General features: G+C 41.9%; 1 protein-coding gene across 1 annotated transcript in view; it reads right to left on the minus strand.

Annotated features, from left to right (window-relative positions):
• Nucleotides 1-1853: 1853 nt before the first annotated feature.
• Nucleotides 1854-19543, minus strand: part of KDR (kinase insert domain receptor) — a 30421-nt gene continuing 12731 nt past the window's right edge. Inside the window, exons 16-30 of the mRNA XM_068186744.1 lie at nt 17847-17953; nt 17286-17421; nt 16918-17022; nt 16165-16278; nt 14830-14918; nt 12976-13132; nt 11406-11506; nt 9929-10051; nt 9667-9778; nt 9194-9293; nt 8972-9077; nt 7745-7896; nt 4455-4551; nt 4265-4353; nt 1854-3393 (exon numbers count right to left, since the gene is read on the minus strand). Coding sequence (XP_068042845.1) covers nt 3189-3393; nt 4265-4353; nt 4455-4551; nt 7745-7896; nt 8972-9077; nt 9194-9293; nt 9667-9778; nt 9929-10051; nt 11406-11506; nt 12976-13132; nt 14830-14918; nt 16165-16278; nt 16918-17022; nt 17286-17421; nt 17847-17953 — 1793 coding nt within the window. The 3' untranslated portion in view covers nt 1854-3188. The remainder of the gene's footprint in view (nt 3394-4264; nt 4354-4454; nt 4552-7744; nt 7897-8971; nt 9078-9193; nt 9294-9666; nt 9779-9928; nt 10052-11405; nt 11507-12975; nt 13133-14829; nt 14919-16164; nt 16279-16917; nt 17023-17285; nt 17422-17846; nt 17954-19543) is intronic.

A 19543-nucleotide genomic window follows, 5' to 3' on the forward strand; every position in this document is an offset into this window, starting at 1 on the left:
GATCCAGGCTGAATTTCATGGATAAGGATGCTGATCCAAATGTTGACGCTTTGCTGCGTGGCTGCAGGATAGAGATAAAGCTGGGACTGGTTTGCAAGGCATTTGCAAATCTGTGCATTATATGCCTGTTGTTTCATTGAAAATACCCTTTTTGGAATTTAAAGCATCTCAACGACAGATGTGGAATGACTAGTGTTTAGCTGAATGTGCTGTATTCAAAATACAACAAAAAGTCCAGGTGTTTTAAAGGATGCAATAGCCATGGTTTAAGAAAAGAACTGTGTTACTGGATGCCAAAGATATGAACACATTTATAGAACCTTTGCTTGCTTCTGACAGTGAATATATGGTTTGGGTTGTTTTTTTTTTTTTAGAAAATAATTTCCTTTCCTAAAGCAGGTGTGCTAGTTGCCACATTTTCCAGGCATATTTAAAACTATTTGGACCCAAAAGAGAGTTTAATTGGCTGTCAAGGACTATAAGTGTGAACTTAGTAACTGACATGGCTATGTCTTGAAACTTCATTAGTCGGCACTGTGGTGGGAGGCTGTTTCAGAGGTACCGTGGACACACAGGGAAGGATGAGATGTCTAAATTGAACATCCCAAACACTGAGGAATGCAGGTCTAGGGCAGATGAATATCAGTGACCTATCTCCATCTCCACCTCAGTGTCAGAACTCTCCAACATATGGCTCAACGAAGTCCTGCCAGTGTCAGTATTTTATGTCCATCGTGTAATAATACATAGAAGACCACTTTCATTAAAGACATTGAAAAATATTGCATAGGGGGGATGTTAAAGGATGTAGCATTGTCATTGTCTGTTGAGCATACTCTGCTGGCTAGACTCTTGCCTGGGAAGCAAGGCAAATGTCAAACATATATGTGAAATCCTTCCTAGAAGCCCTTATGCATGATCTAGGAAGCCCCTTCCTTTTTTTTCTATCTGACCTCCCTGCTCCTGATTTCCTGGCTATAAAATGATTTACATTTAGGGGGAGCAATGGAGAAACATTTACAGCTTGACATCTCATAGCCTTGTATTTGAGTAATGCAGGTAATGTGTAGAAAGCATTAGTCCCATGTTCAGCCTGAGAAGAATTTAGCAGTGACATCTCTCATTTCCTAGACAAATGTTCTCACTATGCAGTAGCCTGTCTCATTTCAAACTGCAATAAAGAGAAGCTGAATTAAAGTCTGCAATTTGTGGCTTAACTTCCCTTGCACTGTTTTTTAGCAGAAGCTGTTATGTCCCTAGCAGGGGACAGCCTTGCCCTCAGAACAAAGGCCTACACAGTGCAGAAGAGAAAGTCAAAAATTGGACAACAGAGTGAAAAGGTAGGAGCTTTAAGTACTGATTTAAAATAAAGGAAGGCTTCACTGCACAAGAGCAGGGACAACATTTAGTCTGTGAGAAGTTAGCTAGGAGAAACAAAAGTGGGAAAAGATGAATAAGGCTTTAAGGGAAAATGCCACTCCCCAGGCAAAAGCCACAATACAATTAGATCAACCATCCCCAAAGGAACGTAATAAACTCTTTCAGAGGAGATTCAGCTCGTACAAGCAGTCTCTTCCTCTGCCCATTTCTCTAAAGGTATTTATTGTCAACTGCTAAAAATCACTGAAGTTTCTTTACTGCACATGCCCACTACTTGTTTGTAGATTTGAAACAAGTAGTACTTTAGAATCTTCCCTGTCAATAGATATAACAAAAAAAAAACAAACATACTTGTAGCCCCCAGCTTTAAATTCCCAGTCCCTTTTAATAAAGTGAAAAGCTTTAGCTATGAAAAAATTTTGTGACCTTTGCAATGCTACAGAACACCAATACAAAATGTGAATAGTAAAATATCTGTTATATAATATATATTTATATTTTAATATATTACATTTATTTCTACATAAAGAGGCTATAAATACTGTATATGCCTTATATTCATGGTTCCCAGCATTTGACATTATAGTAAGTACAAACAAAAAAATACTTATAAAAATACAAAAAGAACTCAGTAGAAATAGCTTTACATTTTAAAATCTTGTAGTCCTCATTGTGTCTATCAATAGAGTTCTGGGACTACAAGAGCACAGGTAAGAAGTTGTCCAACTATTAGGCACAATTTTAGCACTTGGAGAAAATCGGAGCTGCCATGAAACCAGTCACGGATTCCCAAGGCTACATAAACTGAGATCTCTGCCACTGCAAACAGACTTTGAGCTTTCAAAGTGAAGGAGTCAGACCTAAATCTGAGGGAGGGGGAATGAGATGAGAAGGTAGGGTACCCTCAGGAGGCCCCACCCGAACCACAGGTCCTGTGGCCCTAGGGTAAATGACATTGCCTTTTCTACCTGTTGCAGAGGCTGCCCAAGTGGTGATCTGGGGGGAGGGGAGTATTTTCTGCAGCAGTTTTAGGCAGCTCAGAGGCAGGAAGGCATCTGGCATGAGTGAAGGTGCTGGGGGTGAAAGGGGAGCAGAGCCATCCTCAGAGGTCAGGCACGGCCCTGCTATTTGAGCCCCATCACTTGGCTCGGTGCTCTGCCTTCCCCCTGCTAACCAACTTCACTGAGAAAACGCAACTCACGAGGACTTGTACAGCAGCCTTTTTCCTCTGCCAAGGACAGAGAGCATCACCCCCACCTATATTTAGCCCAGCCTATGTTTAGTCTCAGGCAGTCAGAGTGCCAGAGCCTTGAGCTGGAGGTTCCTTTTTTTGTTTGTGAAGGTACAAGCAAGGAATAACTCTGAGAAACAAGAAGTCAGTGCCGTGCTGTTTCCTTCCTGGAGTCCAGCCACAAGGGGAAAAACAAACAAACAAAAAAAAAAAAACCCACAAAAGCAGGGATGTGCCATTATTTCGTACAAGTAGGAACATCTAAGTCGAATGCCGTGATGCTGCCTGCATCAGGCAGATGCTCGACATCACCAGGCTCAGCCTCTGCCATGGGGTTGGCACAGCCCACACACCATGGCCAGGGCTCTGCACCCTCAGCCATCGGCGTCTCTTGAGGAAAGAGCCCCAGCCTGGCACGGCGCAGTTTTGCTGCCAGATGTTTCTGCATCATCTTCAGGAAAAATAAATGTCTTTTCTTAGTCCCATGGATGCCATCTTTCAAGACATCAAACCCGAATACCACCAGCCCAGGCAATGAAGGCACATCCCAGGGGGAGCTGGAGCTGCCAGCTTCAACCTAGAGCGGTGCGGGGCTCTCGTAGGGGAGCCCATGAGCGCGGCAGAGCGGGGGCGAAGCCTCCTGGGCACACAAGAGTTCAGTTTCCTCGCTGGAGTACACAGTGGTGTCCATGTCATCCGAGTGGTATCCCGACTGGTACCCACTTGTCTGGTTGGAGGCTTCGGACATGACGGATTCATTACTCTTGCTGGGCACCAGCGTGCTGCAAAAAACAATCAGAAACAGGGCTGAGAGAGCTGTGGAGACTGTCTTCTGGAGGGCAGGTGGGCAACTCCGAATGGCAGCTGCTTTCCATCGCGGCAACAACCAAAGCAAAAGGCTGTTCTTAAACCTGGCTTCAAGCCTTTTTAAACATGCATTTGGTTATAAGGAAAGACCTTTTCATATGCCCTAACTTCACTAATGCATGAAAAAGATGTTTAATTTTATGACGATACAAGGAGTTAGATTGCGACCGCAGATGAAATGGAGAAAAAGCTTTTAGAGGCTTTACTTCAGCTATGGTGCAATTGTAACTGCAGTATATCTTCATCTGCACTGAAGTTGTCCAGGAAAAAAATAATTCCTGAGAAGCTCTCAGAGAGCATACATGAGGTTTCAGCTCCATGAGTGCCACTCTGCTTCCTGTGAACTGCACAATGAAACCCCTGTACAATGCTCTGAAAATACACCCGGGTACATCCTGAAAACTTGAGCGCCAGCTATTAGGGAAAAAAAAAAAAAAAAAAAAAGCAAGCAAAAACCCAGGAGCTGTTCATCAGTTCAGACAGGTCCTCATGTGCTCAATTGTGTGCACCAGCTCAGTATCTTCGAGGGGGGGTTGACGCTATTGCAGCTGATAAATACAAGTCCTTACTGGGTGCTGACTGAGGCTTCCCAAAGCTGCATTGCCTCCCCTCTCCTAACACCAAATGCAGATGACCAGGCATACTGGGCACAATTTTTCTTTCTGATTTTGAAAATGCTTTAAGAAAAGATCTATTCTTCCAAACAATTTTAGAAACCAATCCTCAGTCTTCTGACATACTGCAGTAAAAGGTGATATTCAATCCTATGTGCAGTCTAAGCCTTACCTAAAGGGTATTTTCACTTGTTTTTCACTCTCTTCCAATGCCTTCAGCTCTTCAGATGCAAGAACCATCCCACTATCTGTCTGGTTTTCCTGCAAAGGTATTGGAAATGCATTAAATGGAAAAAGATTAAAATCACCAAAAATAAAATGCATCAACAAAAGGAAAAGTATGTATAAGTAGACAAACTCACCTCCTGAACAACTTTTACAGTGGTTACCAATGGGACATCTTCAAATGTTTTCACGCTTGCGGGGCGGCTTTTTCTCTTGCTACCTTGTCGGTACTGACTGCAAAGAAAACAAAACAAAAAAAATTTGTGTCCACTATCCACAACTTGGCTGCAAACAGCACAATGATATCAGAATCCTTTTATCTCTCTTCAGAGAAGTTCATCCTTTTGTCAAAACATATTATGCAAACTTCAAAATATCTATTTATTGAAAGGGATGAAGAGCCTAGAAAGTGGCTTATTTCTGACCTTTTGCTCCTGACAATATTGATATCGGAGCAAATTCTAAGAAATGGCTTTGAGAAAACAGCTTGTTTCCTCATTTACACTGGAGGGCTTAACTTCCTGCAAGCTTTGCTTAGAACTATAATAAACAGAGAAGCCTGGAGCACAGACGTGCGCCTCTTTCTTTGGACTGCACTTCTGAGACCCCTGGCTGGACCTAGGACAACAACAGCAGACTCAGCATACTGCTGCCCTTAAGCCATGGGGATCAGGACAGGGAGTGCTAAATCTCTCTTGAAGGCTCTTCTCCAAAAGAAGCCCTCTGTTTCAGGATGACATCCATAAAAAATATTGGACAAAAAAAAAAAAAATTACTTTCATGGAGATAGTAATACAGCAAACAAAACAGCACCTTCACCTTTCTGCCTAAGTGAAAATGGAACGAAACGGATGGTTTCCCAGTTAAATGGGGCAAATTTATGTTCTTAACAGCTAATGACGGGAAAGCCATGGAGTTAGTAGAGTAACCTGCATCCACTTGAAGTGCAAAGCTGGAGACAATTAAGAGCACCCTTCTCCCCTTTTCCCAGCTTTGAGTCTAGCTATGCTGAATCCTGCTTATCCCCAATAGACATATATTTAAATTGGTGGGGATTTTACAAGTTCCTTGAGTGGCCTGTTCAGGTACTCAATCACACTTCAAATGTTTTTCAAATATTAAACCCAAGTATTTGCTAAAATAAAATTTGTCCTAATGCTGGGGACACAGAACAATTATTTAACACCCTCTTTGGGGCAAATTTTCATATACTGAAAATGATTACTGTATTCCCTCTCCATTTTCTCTTCCTAAACTTAACAAAACCAGTTCTTTCAAGCTCTCTGCACTGGCCATATCTTCTGCTCCTCTGCAGTGGTATCTAATCTATTTCCCATCCAACACTTCCGGGACCAAACCATCAAATGGACAATGTAGTCCATGCACCCTCCTGGACAACCTGATCTTGTACAACTAGAAGTTCATTCCACAACTTGCTTTCTATGTTTGGAATCTCCCTGTGTGCCTGCATTAAGCATACGCATTGAACTGCATGGCCAGTTTTCCAGGGTGGTGATGGCTGAGAAGCCCAGCCTCTTGATCTGAATGACCTCCCAGGTAATTGAGACCCACTTCTGCTCAGACCAGACAAGAGCCAGCCTACAAGGGTTGTTGTAGATGCATGAAAATGCGTCTTCTCTGCTACCATTCAGGTCAATTATTCTCCCTAAAAATGAAGCTTAGATTATTTTCACTTGATTTTTTCTTGGCAATTCCATGCTGGCCATTTGTAGTTAATTTGTTTTCCTGTAGGCATTTACCATTATTTATCTGAACATTTATTCCAGGATTGCTCCTAGAATTCAAATTAAACAGATTGCAGAATTACATTTTTCTACTTTCTAAGAGCAGGCATTATCTTTAAACTTTACACTAACTCACCTGACTGTTTTTAATGACAATCTTTCAAGGTGCAGAAACCACACATCTATTTCTTAAGCCAAATATGGAAGATATTAGGAGGTCCTGCTGATTTTAATTTACATCAACAATCTAAACATTCTTTAATATTCTCCATGTTTTCCCTATGTTTGCTATCCTCCTCCAGCTTTGATTTAGAGATTATATTTTTTCATAGTTAGTACTTTTGTGAAGATTGAGGAAAGACATCTCTGAACAGATCAATCTTTTCCACTACCTGTATAGCAAGATCCATACCTACAAAATAATTTTCAGCTACCAGAACATAAGAATAAATCCCCTAAGCATGACTTAACCTCCTCACTTTGCCTCTCCTAGCATGGTTGCTGCAAGTGCTTTCAAAATCCTGTCACAATGTAAGATGAGAGAAAGAGACTCAAAGTCGCCTTAAAATGTCGACAGAGTACATTTACTTCTGTTCATAACAGGAAATGGGGACCAAGAAAAGCCATATAGGAAGTATTAAAATTGGAAAATAAGTGTGATGTTTTCAGTGCTAAATCAAGCTTTTTTTGTCTTTTAAACATGTATAATTTGAACTGCCCCACTACTAAAACATGGGGTTGAGAGTTCAGCTGCAGGACCGTAAGTTCAACTGAAGTGTGAAATGCATTGTGCCTATGTAGTCTTTTCTAGGACCACATAAAAATGTTATCCTGCTCTACCCCAAATCATTGGGAACTCCATCTGTGCTGGTTATGACACAAGCAGTGTGGCAGAGGGCTCTGCTTCATGGAAACCACATGAAACCTGCAGAGTCCGTCTCCACCCTGGTGATCACATCGGTCTTTTCTACTCTCCTTCTTCTGAGATTGCATTGAACAGTCCAGGGTTCCCAGCATCTCAGTGGCTGCATCGGATGAGAAAATACCAGAGGTCCTCAAAGGGTCTAATGTAAGCCCATGAAGTGCATTAGTACAAACTCCGTACTGGAAAGTCACCTCTGCCATGACACCCAACAGCATCTACCATTGTGGATGCCCTACAAGCCCTCTAGAAGGAAGCAGTGGACAAAAAACAGTGACAACATTATTTATGTCACGTTCCTCTTTGCCATCAATTCATGAGCTGTTTTCCAGTGTTCCACTTTAGGAGGAGAAATGCCAGAGAGGTTATTAATGATAGATCTATCATCGTTAATGTTCTTGGCAGCTGCAACAGAAGAACATTGTGAACACAATTGAATTGGACCAGTAAAACCTTCTATATGTTCTGGTTCTTAAAAAACAAACAGATATTTTCACAGGTTTTGCTTTTTTGTTTGCTTTTGAATGAGAATACCAAGTCTTGAAAGGGTAGCATCAATAAAAATAAATAAGAAAATCACTAATTGGGAAGGTAAGAAACTAGCTTTTGCCTACAAAAGCTTTACAAATTCCTTCTTATCCCTATGGAAAAGGTTAAATATGGACCAGGCAGCTGAAGTCTCTTCCTTTCATTTTCCCTTCCCCCAGCATGAACAAAACCTTCCCAGAGGCCCCAGTAGGATGTCCACCATATAAAATACCTAATTCCTGCTGTGTTGTCATAATGGAATTTAGGATCACAGACTTCCTCTTCCTCCCTACAGGAAGCAGGTGAAGTTGGGAGAGAGAGACCTGAATCCTCTTCCATATTCAATGATACTGACAAAGGAAGGACAACGTAGTCTTTACCATCCTGTAGAATGCAGTGAAAAAACACAAAAGTTAAATAGGCTACACAGACACACAGACATAAACAGATACATGCACGTACATGAAGAACGCATCAGCCCAACAGTGTGGGTGTTTTATTAACCTATGAACAGTATACCACCTTTGCAGGAGCAGCTACATTAGAAGAAGGGAGATTAATAAGAACCACTTCCAAGTAGTTTTATTTAAAAAAAAAAATAGATTTTTATATTATATACTGTAACATAATGTATAAACTGGACTTTTTATTGATGTCTTTGAAAAAATAAAAGTAGATCGCATTAATGTTTGAATCCCAACGCCACAAGGAAAACGAACGTGACAGTTTAGAAGGGCAGTGCAATTCCCATTATCACCGAGAGTTTAGAAAGGGAGAGTCTGTCTAATAGGGAGCACACAGCCAAATCCATCCTCCTTCATTCAGTGGGCTCACATCTATGGCCCTGGCCTTGTCCACTTCTGTAGTAACTGAGGAGGAAGCCACAAGATGGAGAGCTTGGAAGGGAGTCCCCACCTGGTCGCAGTGGGCTCTCTTACTGCCATGCCTGCACACGGGTCAGGCCTTAATACATTAATTTGCATGGAGCTGCTCACAGGCAATGAAGTCCTTGTATCCTTGTTTTCCAGGATAGCCATCAAAAGCATTGCAGCCCACACCCTGACATGCACAAAGATAACCATCTTTGGCACAGTAAGATCAACAGGAGCTACCTGCTGGAATGCATCTGCAGCATGCAGAGAAATCAACAGCAGAGCAGGGAACTGAGCCTGTGCCAACAACTCCCCAGCAAAGACAGCAGCAGTGTCACGGGAAGCTTTGCTGGCGGGCCAGAGTGGCTTTTGGTTACCACAACACAACCTCTGGGATCTTTACCCCACAGGTCACTCTCTGCTAGTCAGAGACCCAGCTGCTGGTCAGTAACGGGAGCAGCAGAAGAAGCCCAGGATCCCTGACAGCTCCAGCAGACAGCACCCAACTATGGAATGCTGTGATGGCTGGCAGGACAGGACAGATTCAAGCCAGTGGTTTTAGCAACCAGAGAACACTGTTCACGCACCTGACGGACGTTGGCTTGCAGTAAATTCCCCAGGTGCTCTACCAGCTCTGAAAAAGTTGGTCTCTGCTTAGGATCTCCATGCCAGCAATCCAACATTGTTTGGTACCTGGAATGACAAAACCAATTAAAATACCAGCTTGAAGAAAACAGCACGTATTGCTTGCTCCTGCACCTGCTAGTAGTGTGGGGTAAATGTGGGCAGATGGAAGAAGAGTTTCTCACATTTCTGGTGTTGTATAGTCTGGTGCTCTCATTCTCGTTCCTTCCTTCAGTCTTCTGCAAAATTCCTCATCAATTTTCACTCCAGGGTACGGTGATGCACCTAAAATGAAAGCAACAGTAATTTTAATGCATGAGACTCTTAAATTCTGGGATTCGTTTTCAAGCAAATAACTTGCTATGGTTTGTGTTAATAAGAAATTTGGTGTATTTGGATATGTAAACAATTTATATTTATGATGGAAACAACAACTGACTGAGTTAATGAGGCACATCATCACATACTGAAATTGTATGAAGAAGCATTTCAAGCCCATGTTCCTGCATTTGCACTTTAAAGAAATTTTGAGTATTTTCTTTTGATGGAGAAATATACAGGAATTTTTCAAGAAGTAAAAAGAAAATGCTACAGAGGTTCCAAGAACACTGACTGTTTTCTTCAGACTCTTTTGTTTAGAGATGGCTTAGTGACTCACCTAATGAAAATATTTCCCACAGCAGAACTCCAAAGGACCATACATCACTCTGAATGGTATATACTCTATCAAAAATGGTTTCTGGTGCCATCCATTTTAGGGGTAGTCTGGCCTAAAAGCATTTTCATAAACAAAATGGTATCACAGTTTAGCAAAACACTGAGTTTCCAAAAACCTCTTTAAGAGAAAAAAAAAAAAAAAGAAAATAAAGAAGTCCTGATTTCATATTCATTCTCTATCAAACAGGTAATCTGAAACTTACATCTCCTTTCCTGACGTAATCTGGGTCTTTGTAGATGTCTCGAGCCAAGCCAAAATCACAGATTTTGACCACGTTATTGTCTGACAAGAGGATATTGCGAGCAGCCAGGTCCCTGTGGATGCACTGCAAAGAGAAGTAAACAACTTCATGTGCTGCCTGTCGTCACAGCTCTGTCCACAGGGCTGATTTCTTTCACATATGTGCTCTCCCACCCTCAAAGGCCAGATAATTCTTAAAACCTTTTAAGAAAAAGAAACCTCAGCATCAACAGTTGCTGATTTTAAGTGCTTTTTTGATGGTCACAACTGATTTGGCACAGGGAGACTTGTGTTCCCAAGTCCAAACATACATCTGTTTATCCACTGTGCAGAGAGGGCCTTTGAAGTTAGCTAATTAATTATCCTAAGAAGCTAACACAAAACAGGTTCAGATCTGATTACCTTTAGATTTACTTCAGTTCACTCAAATCTCTGTACTCCACTATTTCTCTGAAAAACTCCTCACTAAAATGCTGACTTGATTCCAACACAAACTAATCTTTACTACAGAGAAAGAAGTGCACGTCTCTACCTATGCAGAACAGCAGCTTAGGTAACAACCCAAACACTTCAAAATCCAAGCCTCAATAGCCTGAAGTAAAAAAATTGGGCTCTGAAAGTGGCTTCAGATTTGCTTCTACTATGGATTGAAACTCAGATTCTGGAAGCAGGTATTTTTGCATTTGCTCATCAATTGGGATGTATATGAGAGGCAGACAAAAGTATGTTTTTAGAAAAAGACTCTGAAGTCTGCTCTTGAACACCTAGCCTGCACTCTAGAACAGTGTTGTATTTCCTGCTTCTATTTTCTTTTCCCTTTTCTAAGTGTTTTTTTTTTTTTTTCTAGACAGCTGCAGGCAATTCCTCACTTTTGCTGGGACTGTCATCCTTTGAAACATGTGCTCTACATATTTACGGTCAAACCACAGAAAAATACTTCTAGAATGCCAAAAATGCAGATGAGGTGCTGTTGACTGCCAGGGTGTCCTTGGCAAGAGATTCTCCAAGGAGTCATCCATTAAGTTTCACAGTTGAGTGTTGTGTCTCCTCACATTGCCCTTCCAATCCCAGTGTACAAGGTACAAGCAACCTCCTCAGAGCAAACTCCTTTAGTCTTGTTTAGCTGCTCTTACCAGGGATTTCTCCCTAATTCCTTTAATTGTCCTTATAAGTCAGTTCCCCTCCTCCAACCACTTAACCATTTCTCTATGAACTGGTGGCCCATAAACCTTATACAGATCACTAACATTTGTGTCAATAAATGCATGGGCTGTTTCACTCTGTAGTATTGATGATTTGGGTACGTCTTAGAGCAAAAAGAAAATGTTGCAGATGACTGCCAGTCCAAAGATGAACATGCTGTTTCCTTCTGTAGACCTACAGCATTACTTCCTGCAGTCAAATAAATAATGTGCCACTCTTCCTGAGAAGTTCCTTACTTTGCGTGAAGCCAGGAACTCCATTCCCCTTGCCACCTGGAAGCTATAACAGATGAGGTCCTCCATGGTCAAAGGGTTCTTGCAAAGGTCTTCAGGACCAGCTGAAAAGAATCAGATGACAGTCAAACATGCCCTTTGTCACTGATTTCACCAATAACTGCTTGTTCTGAACCTTACGCTGCGCTGGATTGGAAGAGCAAATCAAGCACTTTTTTTAGCTATACAATTGTCACTAACAACCCATTTTACATCAAACTAGTCTTGTACAAAATAAACTTTGAGACAACAGGTTATACCCTGGCCTCCTTGCTTATTTCCAGAGGAAAGATTTGCAAAACAATTCCAAAAGAAAAACAACAGAAATTCAGCTCTCAAATTCCTAGGACAGTAAAGTTTTCTCTGGTTTCAGCAGATGAATTTAGAAACCAAGGAGAGGGAGGCCCCACCTAGTCTTTATGAGGAAAGAATATGCCATAGGGAGAAAGACTTTGATTTGGTAAAAAGCCCTGCTAATTTAATGTAGAAGAGCCCTAACCTCATCATCTGGTAACCTGGAGGAATCATGTACTCAAATATCCAAAGATACCTAGGCATTTAGTTCCTGCTGAAATAAACAACTCTGTGACTTTGTTCAGCTTTTGATTTTAAGCAGACATCTACCAAGAACTACAACACTGGTGGCTAACACCTTCACTACAAGGGCTCCTTCAGGTCTACATACTTCACGTAACATTCCAGCTCAGAGGGTCAACGTGTACACCAGGGAGTACTGGAAAGGCACCAAGACATTGTGGAAATGCACGAAGTGCATGCCTGACATTATCGATTAGATTGGATTGAAAGTGCAAGATCATTCTCCCTGTTCACATAACTGATGTACTCTTTGCACTAAATGATTTTTAGTAGCAGTAGAGGTACAGGAAGTAGAGCTATGGCTTTCCTCCCAGCTGATCTGATCTCCCCCCTAGGTGAAATTAGCAGCCTCTGAAATGGCAGCACTGAGCATTTCATGCTGCATCTGCCAAAGGAGAACATGGCAAATGCATCAGTGAAACCACTGCAGAGGATATGTGCATCCTGGGGATGCTTTGTATGAGTAGATAATTCAGGCTTCCTGTTCCTGACAGACCACCTGGGCAGAGGGAAGGCAAAGCAAGCTCTCTGCTAATAAGCAGTGAATGAAATAGCATTTCACAGTATTTAACTTCTGGATAGACATTAAGGAAATTCAGTTGGCATGCTGGTGCATCCCTCTCTGCACTGCCTTTGGAGTTTGTACTCTGCAATGCATTTTCCCTGAAAATATTGGGGTATTAAATAGACATATCTCCAAAAAGCTTCACACTGAAAGCAGACCCTTTTCATACAGGACATTATCTGGCACTGGGCTGAGGGGTTTGGGATGCTGATCTAGATAATCCATACTCAGGAACTTTGGTCATCCAGAGAATACCCCGCACACGGTTTTGAGGGAGCTTTGGAAATCACACAGTCCCCAATGTCCCTCATCAGCCCCATGATGACACATGCAATGACACATGCTCCAACACCAGGAGAAGATGTATCCTACCATCCTCCTCTTCCACGTCACTCAGGGACCTCTCCTCCACAAAACCAGAGCTTGCTGAGCTCTGGCTGCTCGTGATGCTGTCCAACCGTTGCTTCAGGTCAGAAGAGACATCACCAACGTAGTTCTCCTTCCCCTGCCTAAATCTGGCACATTTGGTCTAGAAATATGAGGGGAGGGTGAGAAAAATCAGAAGCTGAAAGCATGCTGGAGAGGCAGTGATGTGCCTGTGGTCGGTGTCAAGGTCACCAGGTAAGGCAGGGAGAGCAACCCAGTGAAGGCATGACCACCTGCTCTGCTCCAAGCCAGCTCTGGCTGGGGCACTGGGCTGGTGCACTGACAGTACCAGCAAAACCCAACCCATGGCCATGCAGGTTCACCAGCTGGAGCACCCTCTGCCACTCCACAGCACAAATTTCTCCTGCTTTCACAACCTCCCAGCCAAACCCCAGCAGCATCTCCACATGCAGGCGACTAAATGCACACTGAGGAGCTGGTGAACTCAGCCCCTGGTGCCCCGCACTTGTGAAACACATGTGGATGGATGCTGCCAAACCTCCTCGTACACTCCAGCCTCTCTGTACTGCTATGGCTTCACCTCCTGCTGCTGCAAAGGCCCTTCTACTAAACCTCTACCTTGGCCAAAACCCTAACAGCCATCAAAATCTGACTTATTTCCCTCTTCCCCATAGCCACTGCATGCCTCTAGAGGAAACCAGCCCCACAGGTATCCTCTAAAACATTTCCATTTTCTCCTGTTTTGGTTTGGTGATGTTTTCCCTGGCAGGGCTGTTTTTTAACACTGCCAAATCCCATTCCCATTGCTTGTGTAAGCAAGGGTCAGCACTCTCATGAAACCCTGTCTCTTACTTCAAGGCTTCTCAAATACTTGTTTATCTTTTTACCTCACAAGAAGATGTAGTGAGTTGCCTTTCCAATATAAAATAGTAAACAATGTCTCCAAGGATAAAGAAAAATAACCCCCTGGAGAACCAACAAGCAGTGGGAAGAAGCTCTGATCTAAACACAGCAGCTGCAGGAAGACTCAAGTCTACCAACAGGGCAGGGGCCTCCCTCTTGGCTGTGGGTGGAAAAGGGTAGGGTACCCAGGGTGTCCCTGAGTGCTGGGTACACACAGCCAAGTTCTTCATACAGCAGTCTGACCCTCAGAGGGCATGGATCCTCCAGATGGATCCTCTCCATAAATATGACTCCTCTCAGAGGTGCCCAGAAATGAGTTTGAAAATGCCAGTCTCCATCTTCCCACTTCTTTCAAATCAGGGTGTAGAAGGGGTGCTGTAATGGAGCTCGTTTTTGCAAAGGACTCAGGAGGTGAAAAGCTGAATGTAAACTTATGAGCCACATCTGTTATATAAAGTTATTAACTGCAGAAGAAATGTATAGCCTCATTCAGCAATGAGCCAAGGGGACAGTAGAACAGATAATCATGTGACAGCAGATACCTATGGATATCCGATGGATATATACACTAAGCAAGGAATGCCGTTATTTAAGGTGGTCTGGAGTTTAACTAAGAAAGGAAAAAATTCAGGCTGATAATCAGAAAAAACTTCCTGAAAGATACAGCCAAGTGTAGAATAGTCTGCCAAAGGAAATAGTGGAAGCCCGGTTCCTTTGCACATTTTAAGCTAACAATAACAAAACAGCTACATTGCAGGGGCCAGGGGAAGGACTCAATGACCTCTGATGTCTTTGCCATCTCTCATTCCCATGAGAAGTACTAAGACATGCAGTGTCCCCAAGGATTGTCTCTTCAGTCTGCACTAGAAAAAGAAACATTGTGTGTGGAAAAAACCCACCAAACCAAACGTTTCTCTGTTAACCTTGACTCCTTACCTTGTACGGGATAAATTCACTCCTCTTGCTCCGTAGGTAAGCGGACAGATTTCCAAACTTGCAGTATTCCACAATCACCATGAGTGGCCCTGTACAACACATCAAGCAATTCATTGGACCATTTATATTCCACCTTATCTCACAGCATAAATTCTGGCTAGAAATGCATACAGTTCAAAGAGCATTCCAATAGCCAAAGGTTTTTAAAAGTATCGGTAAAAAAAAAAATCAAATCAAAGCACCAAAATTATTCATTGTTCTGCTGTTTAAAGAAGTAAAGAAATAATTTTGAAAATCACAGGCTTAATTTCATATGTCAAAAAGTATAGTGGTGTGCTTATACTTGAAGTGCCAATAACAAACAAATTAATTGATATTGTAAGGATGCAACATAAATATTTGAAAGAGCTTCAGTGCAATTAACCTTTGCAATAGAATATTATCCATGACTATCCATGCATTTTCTACAGGTGATTAAAGTACTAAAAATTTAAAACAGGAAACTTGGTTTCAGACATAGATGCCTTAATGTAACATTGAAACATGGTATTTCATGTTGAAATTTACTTCATATAGGCATATGCTATGGTGATAAATTTTCATCCTGGGTTCCACATACTGGCCATCTCTATTTTATTATGGAATAAACAAGGAAATAAATATTTATGGATTATGTTTCCTTCAACTACTGACTTCTGTCATGGAACTTTACAAATTAAATTTTCATCCCCCAGTAAGCCAACAAGTCAGCTTCCCTGAAAAATTATTACCGAGTTACTTTACATTGAATTTCTTCCAAATTAGTTTGTAGTACTGGATTTGCTAAACAAAACATCTGTCTCTGATTATAAAGTGAAATAGATTCATCTACCCAGAGCTAGACTCCAAATTGCAATATCCCCGCCTACACACACACACACACACATAGGCACCAACAACTCGTCCAAAGACAGGGAGGGGAAGCCCCAGCTTGCAGTCACCCTGTAGCTGGTGACAAGAGTAAGAGTAATTTGTTAAATCTGGTATTGGACTCAGCTTGGAAGGCTGCTACACACAGGCTGCCCACTATAAGCATGGATCTCAAGTACAGAAAAGTAAAGTGACAGAACAACTAAGGGATGGAGCTGCATGGCCCTTATTTCACCCTTACTTCACCTTTATTGCACCTCTGGATCTGCTCACTCATATCAGATTTTTGTGTGTGTGTATGTGTGTGTGTGTTAGAAAGAACTACTCTTTCCAGTCCTTGATTTTGAATTTCAATTGTCCATGCAGCAGAAATGGAAGAAATAGGGTTTTCATTAGCACCTTCTCACCCACTAAGAAGTTACTCACCTCCTGGCTTAGTGCAGGCTCCAAGTAAATTGACAACATTGAGATGATGTCCAATATGAATGAGTATCTTCAGCTCTGACATAAGTGCTCTGTGCTCACTATGGGTTGCCCCTTCTGTAGAGGTAAAGCAACACAGGTCAGGAGCATCACAGACAGAAAGGTTTTGCCCTCCTCCCCATTCTCTTCTGGTATTTAGCCAGCCCATCAAGTGAGGAGCCTTGTTGGCTGGTAGGTTGTGTCAGCTATGCCAGTACAGCACGGGGTGGAATACAGCCCCCAGCTGCTGGCAGCCCCATTTTGCTGCCCCATTATGTTTTCTTTAGGAGCAATGTGTCTGGGAACCACACATTTTATTTTTCCTGTGGCAAGTGTGAGGCAGTATAATATGATTTAAAGTGAGGAGAAAGCTATTCCAAACTAAACTCAGTTTGGAGCGTGCTTAAGCCATTGTGTTGAGACTTGCAGAAAGCTTCCAACAAGGATGCATAAGGGACACATGCAAATTGATTGCAGGAGCAACTTTATGTTCTGAACCTAAGTAGAATTATAAAGCAGGGGCTAGGAAAGCACGGCTGCATTGCTGCAGTTATCAGTGAGGGAATCAGTGAGGGAAAGGCATATACTTTCACATATCACTGCTTCATGGTAACAGCCATTAAGCTTAACTTTTACACTGATGGGTACAATAGTTATAGTGTTGACAAATATCCCTATATTGTATATTCAAGTTGAAGTTCTAGTCATTATTTTTACCTTTAAGCATTTTCACTGCCACTGTTTTGCAGGTAGCAGTTTTGTCAATCCCAAATGCATCTGCTTCTATGACCTGGCCAAAAGCTCCACGTCCAAGAGGTTTACCTTGAAGAGAGAACACATACATATTTGCTTGATAAAGGAGGAAAAAGTTGTAAAATAAAAAAGCTACTCCAAAATGAGTTCATGAAGCAGAAATTAACAAAAGTACTTAAAATGTAGATGGGATGCATCATATCCAATGGGAACACAGAGCCCACCCAAGGATCATGCAGCAGAGCAGTCCCATGGCGACCCAGGACCCAAAACACCCCCCAGCACAGTGCTGGCTGCAGCATCACTAAATGGCTCATGCAATGAAAACTCACCTAGCTTTAGCCGGTCTCTGGGAAACTCCCACTTGCTGGCATCATATGGGAGCCGCTCACAGTGCTCGTCTATAGGGACTTCATCAGGATCCATGATGATTGACAAGTAGCCAGTCTTCATGTCCCCTCCGTTGGCCTGGAAAATGGTATTAGTTGCAGTTGCACAGTTTTTTGCTGGCAATGTGCAGGCAAAATGCCATTTTCTCAATTTAGAGTATTTCACTAGTTCCCAGAAATGCCAGGCTACCATTTTGCTATACCATGTCATCATGAGTGTGATCACTGTTAATTACTTGCACTTTTTTTTTCTGTCTCTATTTTTTTTTTTTTTTTTTTTAATAAACAGAACCAGATGAAACATTTTTCTCTTGCAAGGGCCTGTTCAATTAAAAACAAATTTCTGCGCCCCCGGTTCCAGGCAAGAATGTTATGGCATGGAGAGAAAAAATGTGTCTGTTGATTTAAGAACAATGGAGAGAAGCAACACAAAGGCCTCAAGTCAGCTCTCATTTGTCATGCAAGACCAGTGCTGATAGGACGGTATGAGAATTTTTTCATTACCCGCTTAACGGTCCGGAGGATGATTACAAGAAGCAACCAGAAGAACATGGCAATCACTGCAGTGCCAACGAGGATAATGAGCTCCAGATTTGTTTTCTCTTCAGCGCCTGGGAAGAAGTAAATGAATATTTGAGTGATAGTTGGAAGCATATTTGTTTTGTTCATTCATTAAAGTAAAGAATGGAGGTCCTTGTTCTGAAGGTTCGTTTTAAAGGTGCAACACGGAGCAAGGAAACGAAAGCAAAACAAAACAAAAAGCTTGGGGGTTTATGTCAGAATATTACAGTTTCATGCTGTTTTACACACCATCACATTTCTCAGCATCAACTTTGTTCCAAGAAGAGTGTCTGGACCTTTGGCAAATATAAAAAAGTAAAATTCACATTTTTTGAAATAAAAAATTTGTTTGGAATACCAAAAAGTAATTACTCTTTTTTTTTAGAAACCACAAAAACACCCTCTACATATAGAAAATAAAGAGCTGTGAGAATGACCTAGAGAACAATCTCTCTCTTGTCTCTTGACATCATTCAGCTGGGGCACAAAAAATGTGGTTCTACAAGAACACATGATAATAAGGTCTTATTTACAATGTTTCTTTTCCCATAAAATAGTGGCCAGCAGATACCATTTGAACACCTTTTAGTGCACAGATGCAGGTCTCCTCTTCAGCCCCTGTTTGCCACATCATGCTCCTGTATTTCATCCCTTGCACCACTTAGATTTTCCCCCACAGCAGCACACTCCATTGAATGACCCCCATGAGGTGCACTATAAATTTTTTTGGAGTGAAACAGTGTGTCCTACACAAATTTCAAACTTCTACAGATGTGCCCCAGCCATACTTACCACATCAGCTGAAATATGCATCAACATCATCTGCAGATAATTTCCACCTGATGTAAACATTTTGCCCTAAATATCCTAAAGGGACCTATAAGACTAACATGATATTGCTTTAATCACCTTTAATGGTATGGATCAGACAACCACCCTGACTTTAAAGACAGAGGTTTGTGAAGGGCTCAGTGACTAAACTATGCAAATGTACTAATGAATGAATGAAAGAACTAATATCAAGAGCAAGGAGCTTTTAGTTTGAGGCTTCTTGTTGCAACTCTAAGTGGAAAGTCCATCGTGGTCCCAGCTACACACGCTCCAGAATAACTCTTCCTACCATTTATTGTTTGTCATTGCAGCTTGTATTCTGGTGTGCCACAACAGGACTGGAACAAGTGAGAGATGGGTCTCACAAGTGCTGCTTTCAGAGTGTGATGGACCAAGGCTGGAGTCCCCTAACACAAAATCACTACCTGTTTCACTGAGATGGGGCAGCAGTCACAACAGACTGCAAAAAGTATTCACTATGTTTTCCTTAGATGCTGTGAAAGCAATGGCATAATTTAAAAAGGTACAACATACTGTGCTAAAAAACATAGTATGACAATTACGTTACCTAGACAACAGAGATGCCCCAGGATATCTGCATATTTTTGTAGCTCTGCTGTATGGCTTTGCATGTAATACAGACTGGCAGAGTTTTCTTTGCAACCACAAGTAAGATAGATCCACTTTTTGTTGAAAAGCTCTAAGCAGCATAGTGGAGAAAAAAGCATCAACCTCAACAGCTATGACAGCATCCAATTTGAGCTTGATAGGAATGGTCAGGACTTTTCACAAATTTCTAATATATTTTC

The sequence above is a fragment of the Anomalospiza imberbis genome, chromosome 4, assembly GCF_031753505.1.
Source record: "Anomalospiza imberbis isolate Cuckoo-Finch-1a 21T00152 chromosome 4, ASM3175350v1, whole genome shotgun sequence".
NCBI lineage: Eukaryota > Metazoa > Chordata > Aves > Passeriformes > Viduidae > Anomalospiza > Anomalospiza imberbis.